Source organism: Rhodnius prolixus, unplaced genomic scaffold, assembly GCF_049639745.1.
Source record: "Rhodnius prolixus isolate KJV_2025 unplaced genomic scaffold, Rpr scaffold_11, whole genome shotgun sequence".
NCBI classification, from domain to species: Eukaryota; Metazoa; Arthropoda; class Insecta; order Hemiptera; family Reduviidae; genus Rhodnius; species Rhodnius prolixus.
Genome location: NW_027411625.1, coordinates 11,160,383 through 11,185,321, shown reverse-complemented (window position 1 = coordinate 11,185,321; position 24,939 = coordinate 11,160,383). Strand labels below are relative to the sequence as shown.

General features: G+C 36.8%; 2 protein-coding genes across 11 annotated transcripts in view; one reads left to right on the top strand and one right to left on the bottom strand.

Annotated features, from left to right (window-relative positions):
* Positions 1-556: 556 nt before the first annotated feature.
* Dab (DAB adaptor protein) lies at positions 557-24,896 on the bottom strand. Of its 8 annotated transcripts, none has more exons than XM_074138451.1 (20): positions 24,608-24,895; positions 23,170-23,447; positions 20,454-20,515; positions 19,915-20,129; positions 19,334-19,477; positions 18,203-18,337; positions 17,409-17,708; positions 16,684-16,845; positions 14,783-15,344; positions 13,485-13,747; positions 12,521-12,899; positions 11,294-11,436; positions 10,241-10,518; positions 9,723-9,894; positions 7,010-7,345; positions 6,289-6,707; positions 5,331-5,514; positions 4,224-4,381; positions 1,805-2,042; positions 557-890 (listed from the first exon to the last, which is right to left on the bottom strand). In XM_074138451.1, the coding sequence occupies exons 3-20, from the start codon at positions 20,455-20,457 to the stop codon at positions 738-740; spliced, it is 4,245 nt and encodes a 1,414-aa protein (XP_073994552.1). In that variant the 5' UTR covers positions 20,458-20,515; positions 23,170-23,447; positions 24,608-24,895; the 3' UTR covers positions 557-737. The 8 variants fall into 8 exon arrangements, with proteins under 8 accessions (XP_073994552.1, XP_073994555.1, XP_073994547.1 ...); XM_074138454.1 differs by having other exon boundaries at positions 17,385-17,708; positions 24,608-24,894; XM_074138446.1 differs by lacking the exon at positions 20,454-20,515.
* Tmem43 (Transmembrane protein 43) overlaps positions 23,787-24,939 on the top strand; it is a 47,646-nt gene continuing 46,493 nt past the window's right edge. Inside the window, exon 1 of one of the 3 annotated variants that reach the window (XM_074138468.1) lies at positions 23,787-23,922. The gene's annotated coding sequence lies outside the window, so the exon portion shown is untranslated. Of the gene's footprint in view, positions 24,016-24,939 lie in introns of all 3 variants that reach the window. The other 2 variants (XM_074138462.1, XM_074138464.1) reach the window with 2 other exon arrangements.

Genomic DNA, 24,939 nt, shown 5'->3' with positions numbered 1-24,939 from the left:
AATTTTTTTATAAGCTATAATACAATAAGAAATGTGAAGATATAAAGAAACTTGAAATTTTATCTTCAAAAAATGTAAAAAGCACGGTTTTAAAGAAGAATTGATAGAATTTGAAGAGTGAAACAATATTTAAAAAATAATGTCGTCTTAGAAACAAATAATTCTCACGTTTTAAAACAAACATAAAAGAGAAAGAGAGCAAAAAATTAAATTTTGGGTTACTTCCGCTTATTTCATGAATGCTTTTGATACAAATTCTTGCCACGATATCTGTAGGCCGGAAAAGATAAATAGATGTAGGGCAATGGCGCATGAACTACACCTACATTCTTACTTTTCTTCTACCTGTTGTGCGCTTCTTAAAAAAGTAGTTAATGATTGTTACATGAAAAGAAGTGTATTTTTCGAGTCGAAATTTAAGTACTTACATCTACTCTCATCCGACTACAATTCCATCCATAGCACACTTTTTTTACTTATAAAAATATAATTTCTCACTTCACATCCCAAAAAGTGAAGATAAGGAGCATTCTGCCGAATAAATAACAACACACAATTAATTCCTAATCAAAAATTTATTCGTCCTTACACTATACTTTAATTAAATTCTGATTAAATTAAATGTAAGAAAAAAAATATACATATTTGGACATTTAAAAAATGTTGTGTACTTAATTTTTTAATTCTTTTAAAATATATTTACTAAATACATTAAAATATTTGGAATTTATTTTCACCTAATTGTGGTCATTGTCAAAGTTGAATGCTGCAAATGATTCAGACCACTTGACTTCCGCACCGATCGGCTTGGACAGCTCGGCCGTACTGTTCGCATTCTCGCAGAAGAATTCGTCGTCGAATGGGTCGTTCTTGCGGGCAAATATGTTTACCTGTACACACACCAATACATCCTCTAGTGATCTCCATACATACATACATACATACATACATACATACATACATACATACATACATACACACACACACAGAGGAAAGCGCACGCAAGAAAAAAGACACCTTTCTCGTACGGCAATTTACCAGGGTGTAAGAAAAGCATATATTTTTCTCTGAATACTCGAACATACTTGCCTAATTTGATAATTAGGCCCAAGGGTCATTAAAGGTAGAATCTGTACGTCTTTCTTGCTTTCCGCACTTTGCTCAGTAATTGTTAAATCAGACTATCAAGATACACTACATTTATCTTTGTAGTTAAATTAAGCTAATTTATTTTTTAATTATTAACTCAATAAAAGGTTTTAATTTATTTATTTTAACACTTACTGAAAAGAAATTCATGGTAACCTAATCTTTACAGTTAAGCAACTAATTATCACCAGTGAAACTGTTACTAGCATTACTGTATCTATTATTACAAATCCATGAGATTTTGTGAGTTAATATTTAATACTGGATTGCTCCCTCCTCAATAAGTTTTAAGTTTTGAGTCTAGTTAGTCAGTAAGCCTTTTCTCAACTGTAGCTTTCTCTTATGGTAGTATTGTGTTGCGTTCTCTACATCTCTCTGATTAGCAGCTGTTCCCTCCAATAGGTGAAAACTGTTGTTTGCGTAGCTGTTTTGGGATGGGCATGCAACTGTCGGTTCAAAGATAACTTTAAGTAAGGTAAGTTAGATAGGTTTAATGGTTACTATATTTCCTGCAAAAGGATAATAGCAAAATTAACTTTAACAAACTATTTTTCTTAGCAATGAACGCACAGATTTTTCTTACACCTTGATAGTTAAAATTTAGAAATTCTGAATAACCTTAGTAGGATATCAATGAATAATGAGTGTAACATACAGATTCTGACTTGCGGATAGTGGACTGGCCCTGAAGCTCAAGTTCGGACTGGCGATGTCGCCGAGCCAGCTCTGCACACTCGGCAGACTGTCTACTGCGTGGGTAGGTCAGCTCGGTTTCGCGGTCTCTGCGGTACTCGGCTTCTCCAGACGACCGACTAGCGCTGCCTACCATGTTCCTGCGCTCCACCATGAAGTCGTCCTCAAAAGGTGAATGCTGGTAGGATCGTTTCTCTTCCCTATATATAACATACATACCTGGTGTGACACACACAGAGCTGCCTAAGAGTCGGGCAAAGGGAAAAATAACCCCGGAACCCGTGCAAATTAATGAGGTATTCTGTAGGAGAGAGGCAAATTATTACAGAGTGCCGCGAATAATGCAGGGGCATTACCGCTCCCCTCAACGTCAACCACTTCTATGTGATACGGCAGTCACAAACGTGATACCACAGCAACAAATATTACACGTACACGACTATGCGACTCTTAAGAAAAACATCCACCAATCTATGCATAAAAGATGAGTAATTATAGATATAAATTAAACCAATAGGGGAGAACTTTAGTAGCAAGGCAAAAAAAAATCTTAACAGAAACAAAAACTTTCAAGAATTATTGAAAGGAAGTTCATTTCCAACGGGAAATTAACTTGGATTAGCTACCAGCTAAAAAGCTTTGTATATTTTTAGGAAAGTAACATTATTCAATTCGTCAAGATGACATCAAGGAAGAATTAATGCTTATAGGATTTTAAAAACGTAACGCCAGCAATATTAGACACCCTACGGAGAAATTTCTTTTCCCCTGCTTCACATTTGGTTGGAACCTAATCCCAAAAACAAAGAAACATTCTATCTTATTAGATTATTTAACATTTACTGCCATATTGCACCTCGGTGTGTAAAATGTGCCGGGCCCCACTGTGGAAGCGATGTACTAAGCCTGAAAGAAACACTTCGGCCAGATGCACCCTGTGTTCGGGAGAGTGTCCTGTATTATCGGGGAAGAGTTACAACGTTTTAGGAAAGAAAGAGAATTCGCGAGGAAGCAACTGTGGCTACCAGAGCACAACAGGCTGTAATCCTATCTTTCGGCGAATTTCCTGCTGTTTGCAAACCTCCAAATCGGTCACAACCGATCCACTATCCTCAGCAATGACTCCACTTTACACTTCAACCCGCACACAGCTGCCCGCAACGCAACTGACACAACAACAGCAACTACTGCAGCTTCAGTGCACTAATAACCGTAAGATGTTGTACTCGGATGACACGAGGCCATCTTCCAAGTCCACTGTACTCCATATTTTTAGAATCCAGTTAGTTCAAGGAAACATGCAGAACAACCTCTCCAACTATGAAAAATGGTTTCTGCAATAAAGGAGAATAATGAACACATGCTGCAGGCTTCTAAAGTGGAAGATCAAAATTATCACAGCATAATAAACTTTTCATCTACACAACACTCTTTAAACCGATTTGGATCAACGGCTTTGAACTATGGGGTTTCACAAAGCGTTCAAGCTTACATCGCACCTAAACATTACAACACAAAATCCTCCGCAAAACCATCAACGCTCCATTTTATGTGTCCAACCGCACCATTCACGATGATCTGAAGATCCCATTCCTCTTAGAAATAAATAAACTTCAATACCAGAAATTCCACAAAACTTAGCCTTCTTATCCAAACCTTCTTGTCCGCCGCCTCTCATCCCTTAGTTTTCCTGACAACCCTCCTAGTTGGCTGAAACGCAAGCGGCCTCGTGACTTTCTCGCAACTGCTAGTGAGATTAAGTAACTGTAAGTGCTACCACTGAATAGTTTCTTGATTCGATCTTTTTATTATAGTTACTGTTATTATTAAGATTATAACTGACATTGTAGTTACTTATGGCAAATAGCGGTCGCCAGAGTAAATTTCCATTTCAAAAGATTCCTTCAATTGAAAATTGTTCAACACTTTAAATCGATCATGAGATAATTTTTTCCTAATATATACTTCCCGATTCCTTTAAAACCAGCAGTTTCAGAATTCGATTAAAAAATCCAGTTATTATTGTTTAGGATCACGACAACATGTAGTTGAATACATTATAATTGATAAAAACCTACCTTCGACCATCGATATACCAAGAAAGTTTATTTAATTTGACATAAGTCAGTTGAACAGAAATTATGTGAAAAACTGGACTTAGCTCATTTAATTTGTTGAAAAAGTTGAAAAAAAAAGTTTTACAATGGGAGGACTGATTTCTTTTTTCGGAAATTGATTTATTTTTGTATCACTTATTTTTTTACTTTTTTAGTTCTAATTTTGTATTTTATATATGTAATCGTTAGTTGAACGTTAGGACCCGCCTGAAAAAATAGGCAATTACTTAATATTACCATTCACGAGCACAATAGTTACGTTACCTGTAATCCGTGTAGGGAGAGAATTTCTTATGTGAATCATATCGAACTGATTTCGGCTCTGATTCCTTGTTGAAGGTGAACTGCGAGGTGAAATCATCCTCGAATGGCGAAGTTTGATTCTGCTTTCTACGACATTTCTGCGTTTGCATTGTCTGAACCTAAAAAAAATATGAAGTTCCCCCGTTAGCTTTCTCCACACTTAGAAGAGCGCACTCTGTACTAGCACGCCTAATTTTCCTAATCAACAAAACCACAGTTTAACTGGCCACTTAATTGTAACGGGAACTCTTCAGTTGATCCCCTCCTTTAAGTCTACCAGACTGCTTCTCCAATAAGCAGGCCTTATTTCACAAATGACCTAACTAGTCCCAGACAAGAATGCTAGCTGTCCGCCATCTAACACCTCTGAAATTTCGACTATTTCATCCACATCTCACAACAGGTCACAATTTTTTGTAGAAGCGAATGTTGGATTGGGTTTCTTAATTTGAGAAGTTGGCAAGTAGCCTGGAGGCATTAAGAGGTATTAGTCAGCGCACCTCTAACAAATTTCTTGTTTCTCCTTCCCATGTAATGGAGTTGGCGAGTAACCGCCTACTTAGACACCGCCACACATGTAGCAAGTGCACCAGGTCTTGAACATGGCTTCAAAATCGACAGCTTTCCCTTTAGCCTAAACAAGACACATGATGGTTGCTCTGAAACTGCCTTTCTTCATAATTTCTAAATTGTATTTTTTATAAACCCCATTATAGCTGAAAAAAGGCGCCACGGTAGCCGAGCGGTTAGAGGCGAGACCTGCAAAGCTAATATGTATTGTGGTACTGGGTTCGATTCCCGGTCTTAGGCCTTGGATTTTATTTAATGGTTAATAAAAGAAATTTACAGTAAAGTATGTTTGCTAGTCGCCTCCGTCCACGACACCTAATTGGTAGTTGGACGTTAAGCCCCGCCTGAAAAAATTATAGCTGAAAAAAATTCAAGTAGAGAACTGGAGAAGGTGCATTTTAAACGTTACCAAAAAGCTATCAAAACCTATCTAACTTAAATACGTTGCCCACTCTGCATTCACATGCAGCCTACAAAACATAAATACTATGAGCAAACCTTTCTGCGATCAATATCTGAATAGTGGCCATCCCTGGTGCGAGAATATCTTCTGTCATGGTCTTCGTGGCGCCGGGCACGATCGCAACTTCGTGGCCGCGACCATCTGTCATGATCGGAGTGTTCGCTCTCCCAGTCGCGGTGGTCCTTGTAATACCTACTCTTGCTCTCCCAGTCGCGCCATCTGTCAACAAATTGTTACGATGTGTCGAAGTTCTAGGCATGATATCTAATGTTCTAGTACAGGATTGGCCAACCCAAATGATATTGTGGGTAAATTTGGTAATTCGCTAAAAGTCTGCGGACCGCTTATAATTATATGTATATCTAACAAATTGGGCTTATTACAAAAACTTTTTTCAGTGAAACTTCAAAAACCAATTATTTTTATAATTACTCATACATATAAACTAGATATAATATAATAATGACAGTTTTGAGATGGTCGAATAGTGTTTAATTTAGTAATTAGTGAGATATTTGTTTCTCAACTCTTTCAGTTATCTGTTCCAAGTCGACTCAATGCGCGTATTTTCACAACATAATTGAAGTTGCAGGTTTCATCCGTTAAGTTCGAGCGTGTTTGGTAAATTTAATTTTCAAAAAAATCGTTTAGCAGGTGAATGGAGATTATAAACAAATTAGGATTATGATTTTACGCGGGCCGCGGGTTGGCCACTCCTAGTTTACATCAATAGGACAGGAGATACAGCAATTCGAAATATGAAGGAAGTGGAAAGCTCCTAAACTCCATCACCTCATATCTCCTTCATAAATACAGCTAGAAAGCTGCAATTGTGAATAATTGGAGAGGTAGATGAGAACTATAATTGCCCATATTTTCGCAGAGATTACAACCATAGGACAGGAGATACAGCAATTCAAATTATGAAGGAAATGTAAAGCTCCCAAACTTTATTACAATGTTTGCATAGTTCCTCTTTAAGAAGCAGCTTACCTATGCCTGTCATCATCCCACTTTGCTCGGCGATAACTCCTCTTCTGATACGAGTGATGTTCATCGCAGGCTAGGCTTTCCCTGGATGATGAGTGATTTCTTGGAGGTGGCAGAGGGGGCGGACGATGCCAACTAGACTGCGACCTCAAGGACGGTCCATGTCTGCTGTGAGATGCAATGCTGGCACCATGCCAGTTCCAGTCACCGCTCTCTTCTTCCCATGGCGAATCCCAGGGTGAACTCCTGTGACGTATGCGCACTGGTACTCCAGTGCTGCCTACACGTTCCTCAGTCCAATACTCCGTTCCATAAGGGCCACTAGCTTCACCATACAGGGAATCCGCATCCGACCAACCGTTCTCTCTCCAATCCCATTCTTCGGACTCTTCGTCCTCCCAATCGCCGCTTCTATCGCGTAACTGAAAATAACAAAGAATAATCGAATATAATTGGTGGTGGTGGAGATTGTTATGCATGTAAATACAACATAAGTTCCTGTTACTTAAATAATATTAATGGAAATCAAATTAGTTGTGACCCGGGACGTGACTTGAGTTCTGCGTCAATTACGATTTTTCTTTTTCCTGTTTTTATTAAGAACTTTGGAATTTTTTGTTTTGCAGACTTAATCTTTATTTTTAGTAATATAATAGTCATTATTGTTTGTTTGTACCAATTAAAGAAAGAGAAAATTGTGGAATGTTCAAACCAGATCTTGTACCTTACGATGTCGCCTCTTGTTGTTACAAGGGGACAGATCGTTCTCTTTGCTTTCGGTCGACCAGGGCGAGACATGCCCGTCGCTGTGGATACTCGACGAAGCTCTAGTCTCTGTATGGCAGTCGAATTTAGCCCAGGATGTGTCGTCAATGGGCACGTGCCCGACACTAGACGTGTTGTCACAAAGTGCGTTGACACCTGAAAGAGCAGTGCTGGCCACCATTCCATTGTCTTCCGGCTCACCGGAAAATATTCCCTCGTCTACACCTTCCTTACCAGTTTCGCACACTGAATCCTTTTCCAGAATAGTCCCATCACCGATAGCTACCTGATGTTCCTTCAAACAAAAAATAAAGTCTCGTACAAGATAGATAGATAAACTTTATTGTATTTAAGCATATAGCTTGTTACAAGTGAGTTGATTGCTGACATGAGTACAAAACATAATCACACAAAAAATAAAAAATACTTCTTGTAAATAATTTTTTACCATCAAATAAAGAAAATAGTTCATAGAAAGTATAAAGTAATTTTTTTTTTTTTTTTTTCTATTTTAATCGTTTAAAATAGAAGAAGAGCGGACTTTTAGAATGGCAGAGAAGTATTTGTATAAATTAAAAATATTAGCTTTAGAATAATTGTTTTTGAAGTTAACTATAATTTGATGAGGTGAGTCACTACTGTTAATATTTATTACATCTCTCATATTATTGTACAAAGTGCAATTTAATAGAATGTGTGTAAGATCTTCCTTTTCATTCAGATTACATAACATACATGTTTTTGTAGGGTCTATTTTGTAAATTATATTATTAATATTGAATTTCATAAAATAATTATTACATAGCCTAAATTCTGCAAAAAATTTAATAAATTTCAGAGGTACATTTAGTTCGAGATATGTTTGACACGTAAGAAAATCTTTAAGAGTATGGATTGAGTATAACTGCTGGGAAGAAGCTTGATTTGTACAAACGGTTCAAATCAGCTGTTACTAAGGACAATTTAATTAAATTTAAAATATTTTTAAAGTTGTCACTAGTACGTAGAAGATCCGTCAGATTACCTAAATGATCAATACATGTTTTTGAAATAATACTTTTAATTTGAGAAAACCAATAGTATTTCAAACAGTTTTTCTTATTATTACTGTTTTGGTCATAGTTAATTAACTGATTGAAACAGATTTTTGGCAACCTATGTTCCTCCATAGTTTCTATTTTTGAGATCCAATTAAAAGCTTGTTTTAAAACAGAAAAACTCACATGCAATTCTCCAGTTTCAAGCCTAAGCAAGTGATTAGCGGTATTTCTTGGAAGACATAATAGTCTCTTAAAAAACCGTAATTGAACCGCGTCAGTTTCATTTAAATACTTCAATGCCCAGACTGGAGACGCATACAAAAGGCTGTTACCAATTATTGACTTAAACAGGTATATTCTCGAACTCCAAGACTTAGATTTTCCTTTGCTAAGAATATTAAAAACACTACCGGTAGCCCATCCCAGCTCGAGTAGTATTTGGAAATAAGAAGAACTATGATAGTGGGCGCTAATGACCAAGATGTTGATGCGCCGAAAAAAAAAAAAAAAAAAAAAACTACCGGTAGCCATGTTGGCTTTGCTGATGGCTGACACAAGGTTTTCTCTAAACATGCATGAAGATGAAAAAGTTACACCTAAATAAACATAATTGTTGACTACCTCGATTGGCTCACCTCTATAAATAAAAGTTCTTTTTAACACAGAATGTCTGCCATTCAATTTAAATTTCATAATTTTTGTTTTTTTGACGTTTACTTTTAAAAAATTTTGATCACAATATTTATCTAAAATTTGCAATTTATGGTTTAAGTCCGTATAACTATCAGCAAATATCGTCAAATCATCCGCATATGCCAACATTAAAATATCATTTTCTTTATTAATTCTAATAGTATTCGCACCATGACTAATAAAAAAGTTTTCTATATCACTAATATAGTGGTTAAACGCCCATGGGCTTAAAAAGTCTCGTACAATATAAAAGGAGATAACTCAAGCAGAGAAACATCACTGATATTAGATTAGGCCTCTTTCATAGCAACAGTTTTTTCTAAATGGAAAGAAAAATTTCATGGAGTTAGGCTCACTTGACATTGATGGAGAAATGAGGGAGATTATATTAGCAGAGAAGTATGGGTGATTCGTTAAAAGAGTGAAATTTCATTTCAATAATAAGAGACACTCTGTTACAAATGACTGACACTTGAAAAACTGCAGCTTGGGAAAAATTAAAAAAATTATCTTAATGGAAAATAAAAATCATTGTCAATGTCGCAAAGTAAAATAAAAAAGTTTCACGGCTAGAATCTAAAAGAAAAGCCTGACAGACGTAAACCTATTTCCCTTTTTCAGTAAGAGAGCGCTGGTCGGCAAGAAATACGAATTATCAGTCTATAAACTTCACTTTACACACACACAAATCTACCGTCTCCCTACTCCTTGAACTGTCACAAACTTCTGCTTCTAATTTCTAATGAACTGATAGATAATAAATATTAATTTATTACTTAAATCTAATCTAATACTAATCTCCCAATATAACTTTCGGTAGCGATTTATTAAAATAACGTGAAGAATCGGCCTTTCATTCAGAAATTTGAGTTTTGGATAAACCTAATGGCATAAAAGGCTGCTAAATAGACACAATTCTTTCACGAATGGCACACTTACCTTAATGGTGATGGTTGGAGAATCAGTGCTCTGAGAATGCGGTCTGGATGGAAGAAGGTCCGTATCCTCTTCAGTTCTGGATCTGTCGACAGGGGAGTCATCCTTGTCCGACAGTTCTTCGTATTTCTCTTCAATCACTTCATCTAGACAAATATCACGCAACGCCGCGTACCTACCACAAAACTTTAATTAACATACATCTTAAATTATACTAGCTTTTAGAAACGAATATTGTACATTAGAGACACGGTTTTAAATGGAAGTGAGTAATGTCAATTATTTGCCAAGGCCACTTTTTTATGAGTTAATAGCAAGTGGGGAAGGTGCTACGAAGGATATCTGTTGTTCTAGAAAGTAGTCTAAGGGTTACAGATCTTCTCTGTAGTAGCGACTAAAATAAATGTATTACAGTCATCTACACCCAATCACACTCACACAAAAAGAAACAAACACACAAACGGATCTGTTAGCATAAGATCTCAGCTTTACTGAATAAATTATAAAAGCTACTTTCTAACCTGTCTTCCACTTCTGTAGCTAAGGGTTGCTCGATATTCGAGTGACCGTAACTCTGACCTTCCTGTCCGTCAGTTTGCCGACGCTCCTCTTCTAGTAATTCTCTGAACACAGCGTACTTATCGAATAAGCATTCATCGCTCGGTTGAGATTCTTCAACGGTTAAACCAGCTGTCGAAAAATGGACGTCGAATTCAGCCTTAAATGACAATTCTTCGTCCTCTACAGTAGCAACAGCAGGCTCAGTACAAGTCGCGCTTTCATTAGTAGTTTTCTCTCCCTGTGCATAAGAGACTACCTCAAAAGCGTGTAAGTGCAAGCAACTGGCTATCACTGCCGCCAGTGTGCTGACCTTCACTTCCATAATAATTCTCACTTACCAGAACGGCAAGATAAGTAATGTTTTACTTGGGTTGTTACCCAAGGCGAACTCTCAGACAATTTTCTTTTGTGGTTCCCTTGGTTTTTCTGATTTATACTAGTTCAGTTTAGAATTTAAGTGAGCAATGTTAGTTAGTGAAAATCAAATGAATTTTAAGGGAAGCGTGACGTCTCAGAACTCTTCCTTAAAATCAATTTTTATGAAATAAATCCAAACACTAGCTATCAAACTTTAATCTAGTAGACAGTAAAAAATGAATTAATTGTTTAAGAGTTCACACTTCATTGAAGTATGTTCTTCAAATTTGGAATTTTGATGTTATTTTCAGTAATATTCAAAAGATGATATTAAAAACATTCTATTCAGTGAAATGGTACTTTATCGTAATAACCATCACTGGAAAAACACGCGGTTAAATGAAAAACCATTTGGGATATCCGCACCTCTGATTTTGTCAATTTCAGCAACCAACTTTATAATACATGCGACAGATTTGTCCATTTTGTTAAAACGACACTTTAAACATTAGCGTAACCTCCCCTTTGCCAGAAATGCTCTAAAATGAAGTTTCGCAGAGAAATGTTTCAAAAATCATATTTGAACTAAAGCTTTTTTTTCTGTTGATGAAGGGTAGTTAGACAAACACACACACTACTTTAAAAAAAAAAAAAACCTGTTGTAAAGATTCAACATCAACTTGGTAGGCCGAATTTGGTCCTGCTGAGAGTGAAGCCAAACATTTGGTAAGTTCTTGGAGAGTCATCTTGGACAGCGAAGTTGGTGACATGTTTAGCGAAGCCGCCAGCTCACTAAAACCTGTACAAAAAAATATGTATATAATAATAATAATAATAATAATAATTGAGCAAAGACCCCAATAATTCAAGTTTAGAAGTTGCACTGTGGCACCGACCAACTGGTACGATCTGGATTGGGTTGGTAATCCAGCACAGGACATTGCTATGGTAACAAGGTAATTCTCTGAATTACCAAGTTGCCAAGTTGCCGCCGAACTCATAGCCCAAAAAAACTCGTCATGAGAAAGAAGCATTCCCCCTTCTCTCTGTAGACATAGCATCTTCGTTGATAAGAACTTCATTCTAAAGCCCACCATATTAATAGTGATCGACATGCCATTGCCACTCTGACAGGCGGTGCTCAAGTTATATGCTGATAAGTTCTCAGATCTTACTGGAGAAGACTCCGAATAAGTTTAGATGGTGCACTGTGAATTGCACACACAAACTCAGTACACTAACACTTGTATCTTTCTTAACGTTTAAAAGTTTTACAACTAATTCAAATTTTTAACTTTAATCCAAATTTACTTATGGATTAAGCTCGACGCCTTATTAATTTTTCTCATTCATCCAATGAATAAATTTATTAAATTTTCTAAATGTTTTATACACTTTTATAAATTACCTGTTTTAAAGAAATAAATACATGTTAAGTGTTTAGGCTGGGATTAAAATTAAAAGAAAAAAATACTATAACTAAAAGTGAATATAAACATCAAAAAGGAGTTTAGGGATAAGAATGTAATCGTGTAGCAAAAGAGAAGCGGAAGTAAGGGTGAAAGCCTGTGAGTGAGGGACTAGGCAGTCGGAGGGCAGCCACAGCCTGGTGACATATCACGGGTGTAAGGCATTCTGTAACCTATGCCATTTAACATTCCTTTTCCTGGTGTGTGTGTGTGCGAAGAAAATAAGTTTGCGTATGTGTGTGTAAAAGAGAGAGTGAGTGAGGGAGACAGAACCAGTTACGTAGCTGCAGCGAGGAATCCTGAAGTGTTTCACCGAGTTACAAACCAAGAGAAAGCATAAATAGCAGCTTCTCGCAGGGATTCCATAAACATAGAATAATATTAATAAATACTGTGATATGAAGTTTTAAATACCTGTTTTTGTAAGCTGTGATAGTGTAATGTCTAGAGATTTATTGGGTGTGACTGAGTCTAGCGGCTGAGCAGCTGTCTGCTGAGCTAGAACATTGCTGATTGCTAATTCTTCCTCATGCTGTCCAACAGTCTTATCCTTTGGAGGTTTCTTCTTTGGCGGCGGCAAAAGTGGAAACGGTTGCAGGTAATAGTCAGTCTCCTGTCGTTTGGGCTTTCTAGCAGGTGTCGGCAGTGGTGGACTGACCATGCTACCCTTAATCGAATCCACATCCTGGGCTACAGCGCTTCGGCTCTCGTAATTTTCGATGTAGTCATAGTCCGGTTGTTTAATCCTATTGGCCACAGATTCCCTCACAATCACTGTACCCACAACTCCAACCTGCAAGCAATAAAAATAGCGTAGGTCTTTATATCAGTTCAGAAAATCAAGAATCTGTCTTCAAAAATTTAACAGGAACATTAGTAAGAGGTTCAAGGCAATCAACGTATGAGATTGGTGAGGCTTAATGGAAAGCTGTCGAATCAAATCCTTACACAAATTCGGGTCTGACAACTGACTGTATCTAAGGCAGGGTTAGGGGCCAACTCCAAAATATGTGAAAAATGGCAAGTAGACGTAAGATAGATGTGCATAAACTTACACTTCAACAGGCCGTCCCCGCAATCCACATTTACCCACTTCTTTCAAAACAATCTTTACCCAAAATTAATTGTCGATGGGCTTTCCATGAAGTCATTGCTTAAAAAAGACGAACCAACGAAATCCAGCTTTGATCAGTTTTATTCCAGAAGATAAAGCTCGACCATACACCTCCAGTTAAAGTGAAGGAAAAAATGAACAGCATGTTAGATTCTACGTTTTTTATAACCTACTCTATAGTCTAGAACCAGCTCCCTCCGACTACCACTTGTTTTATCGTAAAACAACACCTTTTATTTATAAAATCAATTAAATACAGCTCACCTTTTTTGGAGGTAACGGCGGAGGTTTAAGGGCAGGCCCAGACAGCATAGAGGTCCTTGGAGGTGGTTCTGGAGCTGACTCGATCACGTAAGAGTCCGTGGTCGAGTAGGTGGGTCGTTGGCGGATAACCGAGCTACTGTCCGCAGAGTCGATGCGAACCTCAGACAAGGTCTTGCGAGCCCTCTGTCTGGGACTTGCCGGCCTCAGCATAGACTGGCCTCGCTGCAGTTTTCGCTTGGACAGCGGACTGCTCTCCGAAGTACCTGCAAACACACGAACCATAAACAGAAACATTAAAATGTGTGGTAGATGTTTGTAGTTACAAGTTCAGCTAAGACTATGACAGATTCCACATCGTCAAATGGCGTTTGACATCTTGATGCCATATTTTTCATTTGTACAATGACTCAACTGATCGTACTTGGCTATTTAAAAAACGGCTGGGTTGCTAAAAGAAATTCGGGTAACTTTGCAGCACTCTCCTTTACTGTAAAAGAAATGCTATGTCATAAATTTCGCTTCAGAAATCAATGTGGTAGAGGGGAAGGGTTGTACTATGCGGGTCTTGGTTCATATCATTTAGAGAGGGTAGTATGAGCCTGGAAAGTAAACTTGCCCAGGCTGTTCTCCTCGACGAAAAATTCCACTCGAGTTAAGCAGTAAAGAGACTTGAACCAAAATCCCAGCCAAACATCCTTGTTCAAAACAAAAACAAAAATGTTTAAACACTCACAACTTTCTCCTTCTACATTTTACGAAATTGAATTTCTTTAAACCTATAACACACTAGAAAGATTTCCTGCAGTCAAACAAGATCACTAAAATAAAATTATTACTTGGGAGAAGCGAGACATCATATTTTTCCACAATCACTTTATAATCAGTGCCCTGAAAAAAAAATCAAACGAAAGTGTCAGGTCTTGCAAGCCAAAGTGCCTTAGATCCTCACCTTAAATAAGTTTTCAAAACAAATGTTTCCTACAAAAATAAATTTAAAAAATGTAGAACCATGGATTTTCAATGCTGGATAAAGTCAGTGATTTTATCTGGCACATAGCATGTCGGATTTTGGCAACTCTGGCCGGTTTCGAATTTTTATCCATCTTCAGAGTTTAAATCATCAGGTTTGTGCAAAGAAACTTGACTTCCACTTATAAAGTTTTTATTCAGTGCCATCCCGTCACACATGCCATGATAGATAAAATCACTGAAAGATAGACTTGCAGGTTCATGGTGAGCTATACAATATAGGCCAACACTTTTGGAGATATATTTTTTAGATTGCCAAATAAACTCACCTAATTTTTCAGGCGGCAATGAAACCCGCAAAGGTGCTGGTTTCTCATCTTTTTCATTCTCCATGACAAATTTTGTCTCAAAATCTGCAAATTTCTCAAAATTTTCGAATTTCTCAAAAGGGTCACTATTGCCATTTGAAACGGGGGTGAAAACGCCGCTAGTTTTACTAAAATCCACTTCAGAAAATGGATCCTTTTCAAATGGGTCTTCTTTGAATGGATCATTAGTAAAATGTAGGCAACTACTGCTGGATTGATACAGAAGATTTGCTTGTACTGATTGCTGAGCTAAACTTTCTTTCCCATCTGCTTCGACTATTTTACTGGGCTCCTCGTCAGTAGAAAATAATTTAGGTATAGGTTCAATGGTTGGGACCACTTCTGTGACTAGATCTTTTAATACTTTCTTCGGTGGATTTTTCAGATCTTGAAAGAAATCTTTTTTGTCCACGTAAGGTTTACTGCGGCCAGTGCCCAATGGATCCAGGTCAGTGAACACATCAAACTGGTCGCCGCGGCTCAAGTCGAACTCCTTCCTGGCCGGATTTTCCTCTCCTGACGCCTGCAACAAGTCATCAGGTTTTATAAAAAACTCTTTGCCTTAGAATTAGAAAATTAGAAAACCGTCACTTCATAGCTGTCCAAATCGCCAACTGCAGTCGTCCAATACGTCAACTGTAATGGAGAGCATACAGCTAACTTCAGTAGTTGCCAAACCTTAATAAATATAAATAACAAAAACAAGTATCGTTGCCACTCAATAACAAGCCTCTTCAGATAACAATAAATCCAATGCACACATTGCTGCCACAATCCAGTATCCAACCATCAATCTCAAAAAAGAAGAACAAACCAATCCCCCAAATCAGGATTACTCCTAGAAATATCAATTTGTCTTCAACCGCTAATAATGGGCGAATTATTATGCTAACTTTAGTGAAGGGAGTTCAAACTTCAATCAGTGTTTAGTTCTGCACTATTGCTATAAGTGCGTAATAGTAAGAGTTCATTTTTAATATAGTCATACAAACAAAATATTATTTTAAAATATTATTAAATTCTATATTGTGACAAAGTTTTAAATTAAAGTTATTAATACCTTCTAAACATTATATGAAATCGAAGACACCCCTGTTCTGTACCCTTTCTAACATACTAGTCTAACATCAAGATAATGTGGTTAATTTTACTCTCGAACATTTTTTATTTATTATTTCTGGAATCTCTCCAACGAAAATAAATTAATTGCAGAAAACTAATAGATAAGTTACTTTAATATTTACTGATATAATAAATAGTAGCAACTAGTTTGTGGAATAATTTCATGCGATATAGCACAAACATATAAACAAAAACTAGAAAAAATCCATTTGCTGTCAAATGCAACGCGCCAGGTACGAGTATTGCTCTTCTATGTACCCCGGACATTTGATCAGTTCAAAACTCAAAAATTTCTGTGTAACACTACTCAGGTGGAAAAGCCGAAGAGCTCCACTACAAGCAGGCTTTCTCAAGAAAATGAATAAATCTCCACGAGCATTATAGGACAGAGAAAATACTTTTCTTGACCTACATGTTCTTCCAACCAGGACCTATTACTAAGATAAACATTCCTCCTCCGATTTTGAAGAACCAGAGAATCGCAGCGCGATTCAAGGATTCTAATATTTCTCTGCTGTGCAGTTAGTTGGACTGTCAGCTTAGTCATCAACTTAAGTCATCAGCTAGTAGTACAGATTTGATCTTTACAGAAGCAATTGCAGGTGGGTTCCTAGATCAAAGTAAAAGTTAAATGAAAACTTTCGTGTTACTGTCGTATAATGTCGGACTTCAAATCAGCCATCACATGTACGTATGGCTACAGCGGTGCCAACAGTATTAGCAATCTCTGTTTTACTTACGTTTGTAGACTCAGTAGGAATGTTGACTAATGGGTATGTCTGCGGCAGCTCGCTGTGATCGAAGAGCTGCTGCTGTTCCAGCCACTGTCTGGTCACTTCGCATTGTCTAGTCTTCCGGCCAGACTCCGGCGGTGGAGGCAACTTGTTCATACTCGTACCTACCTGCAAATGTCTACACTTTATTTACAATATATCATATATTTTCTATTCGGTTAGGTTAGGACTTTATCAATATCCGCGATGGGCAGGGCATCTCTACCTCTGGATGAGAAGTGGATATCCTGACTGAAATACTAAGACAGGTAGTCAATTGTTGAATAGCGGTCAAACATCTTTTATTACAACTAATTACAATATTGCTAAAACAACGTTATCCAATTTTATTCAATTGAAACAAGTTATGTGTTACAAACTGATCATTTAAATTTTACCGTAGCAGTAAGAGGAATTATTAAGTTCGGAATAAATTTGGAGAGTTTAAAACCAGTCTTTATATATATAAAATATTTAAGATTTATAAATATATATAATTTATACACATATATATTTATAAATATATAAAATTTTTACACATATATATTTATAAATATATATAATTTATACACATATATATTTATAAATATATACAAACATATTTATATATATATTTTTTAAATTCTTTTCAAGTTTTGTTTGGCATTCTTTTCTACTAGAGGTTTTACCTGCAATTATTAACAGTTACAGACCGTAAAGGAGTCACCAAATGGGTCTGACACAGCGCCACTTATTGCTGCGCTCGAGCCACCACTTGAACCCATAGACACGGCAGCCGTGGCACCACCGCTACAGCTCTGCGTTCTGGCCGGCCCAAATGGATCCGACGGTGTTATCCGATCCATTTGGTTGATTCCTTGTTGAATGTTATTCAATTCTAATTCTAGATCCAAAAGGTCCATAATGTTGTGTTGTTCACCGTCACTTGTTGCACTGCTTTCTTTGCGGCAGTCCTCCGCAATCGGTCGTATCTTCACTGGCTCACTGCTCATCTACAACAGACCACTTGTACTCACATTTTCTCTCAATCGAATTAATGGGTTATAAAAAGACCTATTTTTACCTTTAAAACCATTTAAAACACCACTTAACGATTTATTCCCCAAAATACCCTTTAGATAATTTTTTGTTCCGGAAAAAAATTCTAATAAAAGCGATAGTTTACTACAGAGATTGAGACATTCTTTGAAGTCGATTCAGCTTAAGGTGGCGATTGAGAATTGTAGAAAAATTAAATTAAAATTATAAATTGAATGAATAGCTGTTAAATGCAACCACGAATCTGTAAACGTATTTTTAAATTTAAAGTTTGCAACAAAGTAAAAAACTGTAAGAAGCCCCTAGGAAAAGAAAATATGAAAGCCAGTAAATGAATTCGAACCCGTGATCTCCGCGATGGAATCCAGTGTACGCCAACCACTCAGCTAATCCCTTCTCCAAGTTTTTTTTTTTACATAATTAGAAATTATTCATTTTTTTAGCTTACTTTACTTGCTGACTCTGAGAAAAGAGGCGAGCTGTACTTGACTTGGTGCTGCTCAATATGCTGTTTAGCCATCTCGATTTCCTTCTTCTTGAGCTCAAACACCACTTGAAACAGATCTCGCATTGTGATCACCACCTACACATTTGTCACGTGCTGAGCACAACACTATCATTGGCCAAACACTTTTACACACAATACTAGTTAGATCTTGTTAGGAACTTAGGTCTTGCAATAAATACAAACTAAGGGGAAATAGTGCGAATGACCCTGATGGCCTTCCCCTCCAGTAGCGGTTCCAACAGTGGGTAGTATTGCGATGTAACCCAAGTTTTTCCTGGCAATAATATGCACATGACACATTTGAAGTGTGTGTCAAATAATGAAGAGAAAGCTTTCAAACGTTTTTATTAAGTACTTTATTGAATTAAACTTAATTTTTATTGTACTTTGTAAAAATAATGTACCTCACACTAACTTGAAACATTTGTTTTGTAGTTTTTCCTTGCAATAATGTGCACATGGTTTATTAACTAAACAACTATTGGCCGAAGATGCGTTAAGTAGCAATAATAAACGCTCAGAAATTTTTAAGGAGGGAATCGCCAGGTGAGTGACAGGTTGGAAAATCTGTATTTCAGTTCTGCTTCAGTTCGCCAACTGAAGTAACATAATGACTCTTATTTGAGTGTAACTCATATTACCTATTGTTACATTTCTAGGTGAGCTGAACTAAGTCCTGGCTAATCTAGGCTAAACTTAAAAAAAGTTCTACACCACTTGCAGGACTCCCATGTGCTCAAATCGCTTCTTTTAGACAGCCAGACAATATTCTATTTTTTGCCATAATTTTCGGACCGTGCTCTTGCACTTAGTCCACGGCTGCAATGTAATTAGTACCTCTTCTTTCAAAAACTTTGCCATGAGTTTCAGTGTTATAATTCATGCAACGTTTAAGAGAAAAAATAGACTCGACATTTTGCAACAAAAACAAAAAAATGACCAGAGGTAAAACGGCCAGATCATGCATATATTTCTGATGTAAACTTTTCTCAATAAATGGAATTAAGATAGATTGTAAGAGGTTACAATCTCTTCATTCAATAAATTCCTTAGCTGAACTTAACTTCTTACCTGGCTCGCCGCTTTGTCAGTTTTGATTCCGAAAAACCTATGTCCAGTGTCTGGAGATCCAAAAATATATCCGAAAGCACGAGAATCGGACATATCTTGCGCAATAAAAGAAATTTTGTGCACCGGATGATGGTACAGACAATCCTGAAACAAAAAAAAAAAACATGTACAGTTCAATTTTCACACTTGCATCAACTGTATAATAGGAGCCAAGATCCACTCCTAGCTTAGATGAGTGGTAGCGCGTTGAACTGACAAGCCAGCAAAGAAGTTCAGCACTACAGAGCTCAGCAGGCCTCCCACGCATGTTCACTAACAATAATAATTCTGAAGGAAGGGATTAGCTGAGTGGTTAGTTAATACTGTTAATCCATGGCAGACATCACGAACCCAGCTGCTGGTCCTTAGATTTTCTTTTTCTAGGAGCTTCTTACAGCTTACTACTCGGTGATGAGCAGTGTCTGTAACGAGAGAACACTGTCCGGTGACCTGCAGTGCACTAGAAAAAGCTTTAGGCGACAATAGCCTCAGATGTTGATGCGCCTTAAATAAATAAAATCAATACTTATGATAGGACTCACTCCAGTTTTCTCATCCCTAAGCCGAAGTCCATCAATTGCGATATTGATGTTGATTCTCTGCTTATGTTCGCCGGCCGCTCTTATTGCCATCTTCAAGTCAGCTAGCGCTTCCTGGCACATTCTGTCACCTCTCGCCTCACTTACTTCCAAGATACCAATTAATTTTGCTTTAAAGCTCACCCCATCTCCAAGGAAACGTGCTGGTTCGTTTTTATCTGTATTTTACAAAAACAATTAATACGCATATTGTAAGTAAAAATTACCGACCCACTTTCTTTTCCAAACAAAAATTCTTTGATAAGACAAACTTGTGAATCATTTGTCTTAGATTGTTATTAATTTAGAGGTAAGTAACTGGGAAAATGGTGTGACTCCTTCACTAAATATTTTCTAGCCTTAATTCCAGTTGTAAAAGGAGGCGGTAATTGGTGTACCACATGAATTTCCGGGGAGGGACTGAAATTCAGAAAATCCCTGACAAGATGGAGTAAATTAAAAATAAGAAATTGTTTCTTGTGGGAAAAATTAAGGTTACTTACGCATGTGGGTAAAAACAGCATTAGATATAACCTACGTCTTTCATTGATGCATTCCAATATTTCTGGAAAAATAAAAACGCTAATCTGTCTTTAATGAAAAAAAATAAAGTCAAATAAATAAATAAAAAAAGTTTAGAAATAAAATAAAACCGCCATATTTTGACGAAAGCGAAATGCAAACCGCTAGGCATCATATGGAGTAATTGAGTCAATTTATCTAATAATTTTCATTAATTGGTACAAACAAACAAACTTCTAATACGGTCAAATGTAACGCTGACGAGGCTTTACAATCACAGAAGTAAAACACTGGAGTTCAAATAAAAGCACAAGTACTTGTGCTTGCCTTGAGAGCCAGGGCCCTGAACAAGCCATCTTTGGAACATCTGTTGTGTGTTGGGGGCGGCGTGAGTTGATAGGAATACTCGTAGAGGGAGTGGTTATCTCTAATGACTCCCCTCATTACCTGGATTTCCTAGAGAGCCTAGATAGTTACCAGGTATTGAAGGAATATATCGCACCTAGAACTTCTGCCTTTTATTTGGCGGAACTTAATTCAGAATATTAAGGAAGGGCATTGGATAGGACAGGTGAGCTGACATCAAGAAGCGGCTATCAATAACTGACGGTTCCCACTTTTCTGGAGAGGAGGATATCCAGCCTATGACCAACTTAACTTCTTAATTTCGATGTATCAGTGAAATATCTGGGGATTGCAATGCGGAGAGGAGTAAGTAAGACACCAAAATGATTATTCCTGACTATTGATTTCCGGTCTTCCTAGAAATTCCTTTAAGAGTCAGGGCAGACTTGGTGAAGAACTGGCAATGCCTAAAATCATACAGTGAGCGGGGGCACGATAGATTTACTTATTCACAGAGCAGAATACACCGATTAAAAAAAAAGTACCGGACAGTGATGGATGAAAGTAAATCTCAACCGGCCGCCACAATGCATATTTGCAAACTCCTCTTAAACAATACAAGCAAAAATATTGTAGCATGGTACCGAACTAGCACTGTGTAAAGGTCCGGTTAGCGGGATCTACAGACTATGGGAAAGATAAAAAGGAAAGTAGGATAGTGACAAGAACTTACTCCTCAATACGCTACCAACACATTGCATACTTGCAAACTTCTTGTCAATTTGACAGGCGCTTCTTCTTCTTCTTCAAAAAAAAAAAAAAAAAAAAAAAAGTGAGAAGAAATGGATTTGCAAGCCGATATTCTAAAACAGGTCGTTAGTTGTTGGATTGGAATCAAATGACGTTTCTGGCAAGAAAGAGAGAAATTTGAGACAACAAATACTATGTTACGCGCTTTCTTGGAATTATAAAAGAATAATTTTCCACGAACTTGTTCCCCATAGAATTTCCGTGAATCCTAGATCTTTACTACCAACAAATTAGACAGTACTTAAATAGCCCGGCATTACAGGCGCCACGGTTGCCAAGCGATTAGAGGTGAGGCCCGGCAAAGCAAAGTAACACCATGGTGGTACTGGCTTCGATTCTCAGCCTAGGCTTTGGATTTCATTTAACGGTTGACACGAGAAATTAATGATAGTGCGTTTGCTAGTCGCCTTCGTCCATGACTTCTAATTCGGTAGTTGGAGCCTCATCTCTTGAGAGGCATAAAGAAGAAAAAAAGTAAATACACGACGGTAGTGACTTTTTTTGGTAAAAGGCTGTGCCCACTTCAAGTTTCTGGCTCAACTTTATCCGACTTCACTTTAACACTTAAATTGGACTAAAAAAATCTCACTGACTCGTGAAAACTGTTTATATACAAATACATTTGATAGATTTTAAACTCGTGCTGTTCTATTTTAAGATCTTTGTTTGTTTTTGCAGGATAACATTGATGGCTCCGGGTATATAATCTTGTATAAAATCCTTTAGTTAAACTTATAGCAGGTCACGTTTGGTCTAACTTATTTATAAAAGTGTAGTTTGTACTGTCGTCTATCTAAATCATACCAAGTTATGTGATTATGGTTCAAGTAGTGTCTTTTAGCAAGGCCTGAAGAATGGATGACAAATGGACCTAACTACAGACTTCTTTTGTAAGTGTGAAGCATTTGTCAGTAGCAAAAGCTACTTGACAAATTTCACTGCGTATGAGAAGGTAGATATTGCTTCGAAAGTAGCTCGAACATTATAGGTTAATACCCCCACTCCGTTATGGAGATCATGCTGTGGGCTTGCCAGGACATGGAAGGCTTTTTTAAGGGTTTATCATGCAAGAGAATCAGACCATTAAAAGACACTGTTTGCGAGCAAGTCATGGTTGGAGAAGGCAAAAAAACGCCCAACTCGACAATACAGGTTCAACTTCCAACATGAATATTTAATAAGTAAGGGAGAATTGGAAGATTTTTCGCCATCCACCCTATCTCCCAGTTTACTTTTTACGCTCTCTGACTAATGAACTCCATGGCAAGATATTCAACAATAAAAATGAATTTGCAAAAGTTACATTTTTTTAAGGAAGAAACAATAGATTTCTAAATTGTTTGGGTATCATTCTAACAATAGAGAAGAAAACGAAGTTGATAAATCTGAGCCCATTTCTGACATAATAAACGATTAAAACGCATGAATTTATGCATTAAACTTGTTTCTTAGACCCTATTTAATATACATCCCCATTATTTGATTTCTTGTAACGTAAACCGAACAAAATTATGGATATGGGTGAATAATATTCGTACTTACATTTACAAGGGCTACTCTTTTTCCTTAAAGTTTGCATGTGCTGTAGAATTTGTTGAGAATTTTGAACTTTTGTTTCAGAACAAATAATTTTTCCTCAATTAATCTTTTCCTCCTTGTGATTATGTAATTCTACAATAAATTTGGAAAGCAATTAACATTGTTTCAGATGGTCCGTACAACACTTGTCGAAGTCCAACAAGGTAAGTGCACAATATCGTATGATTTCACCATCACTTAATTGCTCCAAACACTTCTTCCCTTTCCGATTTTTTTGTTTACTAAAACAATTTAAAAGAGTACACAATTTTAAAATATTTCACAAAATCTCTTTTTTGTTATTTGTCTAGCTTTAAAAGAACCTTGGTTTCAAATATTTGCTAATATAGATATTAAAACTCTGTTAAAAGAGCTACATATGTGTTGGTTTTAGCGAAAGAATAGAAATAAGGGTTCGAAGCTTATGTATTACATGGATCAGCTGTTAAATTCTATCCAATAACATTTGAATACTACACACACACACACTCAACAGACACAATGTAAAAGGGTTCTTTTTTTTGAAAAACCCGTTTTGGTAAATGTAAAATGGGCATGCTCCAAATATACCACTCCACAAGACGTTAGAAGCAAGCTCACTACTAACACACTCACAGGGCAAATCAATACCTGAGTAACAGAACAACTGCCTTTCCTCTAAGGGTAGTATAACCTACGCTTGAATGCGTGCAGCTGTATAGGAGGAAACCTTTAATGGTAAGTAAACAACGCTTCCTCAAACTGCTACGTTCAAATATTTTTAAATTTGGAGTTTCACTGACGATATGTAAAGCTGTAGAAAACCTGCAGGTATTGTGCTATACAATTGTATAAATTTGTTTTCAAAGGGCGCTTCCCACTAAAACATCTCAAAAATTCATGTATGTAGAATTTTTTCAAATAAACGTGCTTAAAGTGTAAGTGAGAAAATACTACTAGAGTGTATCAGAAGTCTGGGTGGGTTTTATTTTAATCTCTCAGCCTTTTTCTGTAAGCATACTTAGTTATACAGTTGGACATCTAGTATGTTTACCTATAGCTCTATTCTCTTTTGCTACTGCTTTTCTCTTTGCTACGCGTTTAAAGAAAACTGAAATGAATTTTCATACAACTCAAATTCTTACTCCTCTACTATTCTTACCCAAACCCGATATAGAAAATTTGACAGAATAACAAACTTTTTCTTCCCAGTTATAAGAAAAAGTAAAAATAAAATCAAGAGATGGTGATGAATATTGGAGGTTTTATCACAGTTTTTACATAGAATGTAGGCGTCTATATTTTTAATGTGTAAAAATGAGAGTGTGTGTCACGATAAGATAGTTTGCTCACTTTAATAACAATTTGGAAGTGTATAACTTATGTTACACCATAGCATTTGTAGAACTTTTATAAGTCTTACCCTTTATATTGCCACAACCCCAAATTCAAATTTTCAACCAGCTCACATTTTGTTATGTGCCAGAAAACCTGTCCTCTTCCAAAAATCACCAGCTGACAAATTCAGTCTTATGTTTGGAATGCATTTTTAATGTGTTTAAAATTTAAATCAAATTCTAATATTAAGCAATAAAACTAAAATCGCTTACAAATTTCTTAATGGAAATACTTTTTTTAAACTTGACCGAAACTGTCACAACTCCATTATTTCGGCATTTACATCCCACTACTTCACCGTCCTACATCTGATTCACATCCCGTTATGTAGCTAATTAAAAAAAAAAGATATTTCTT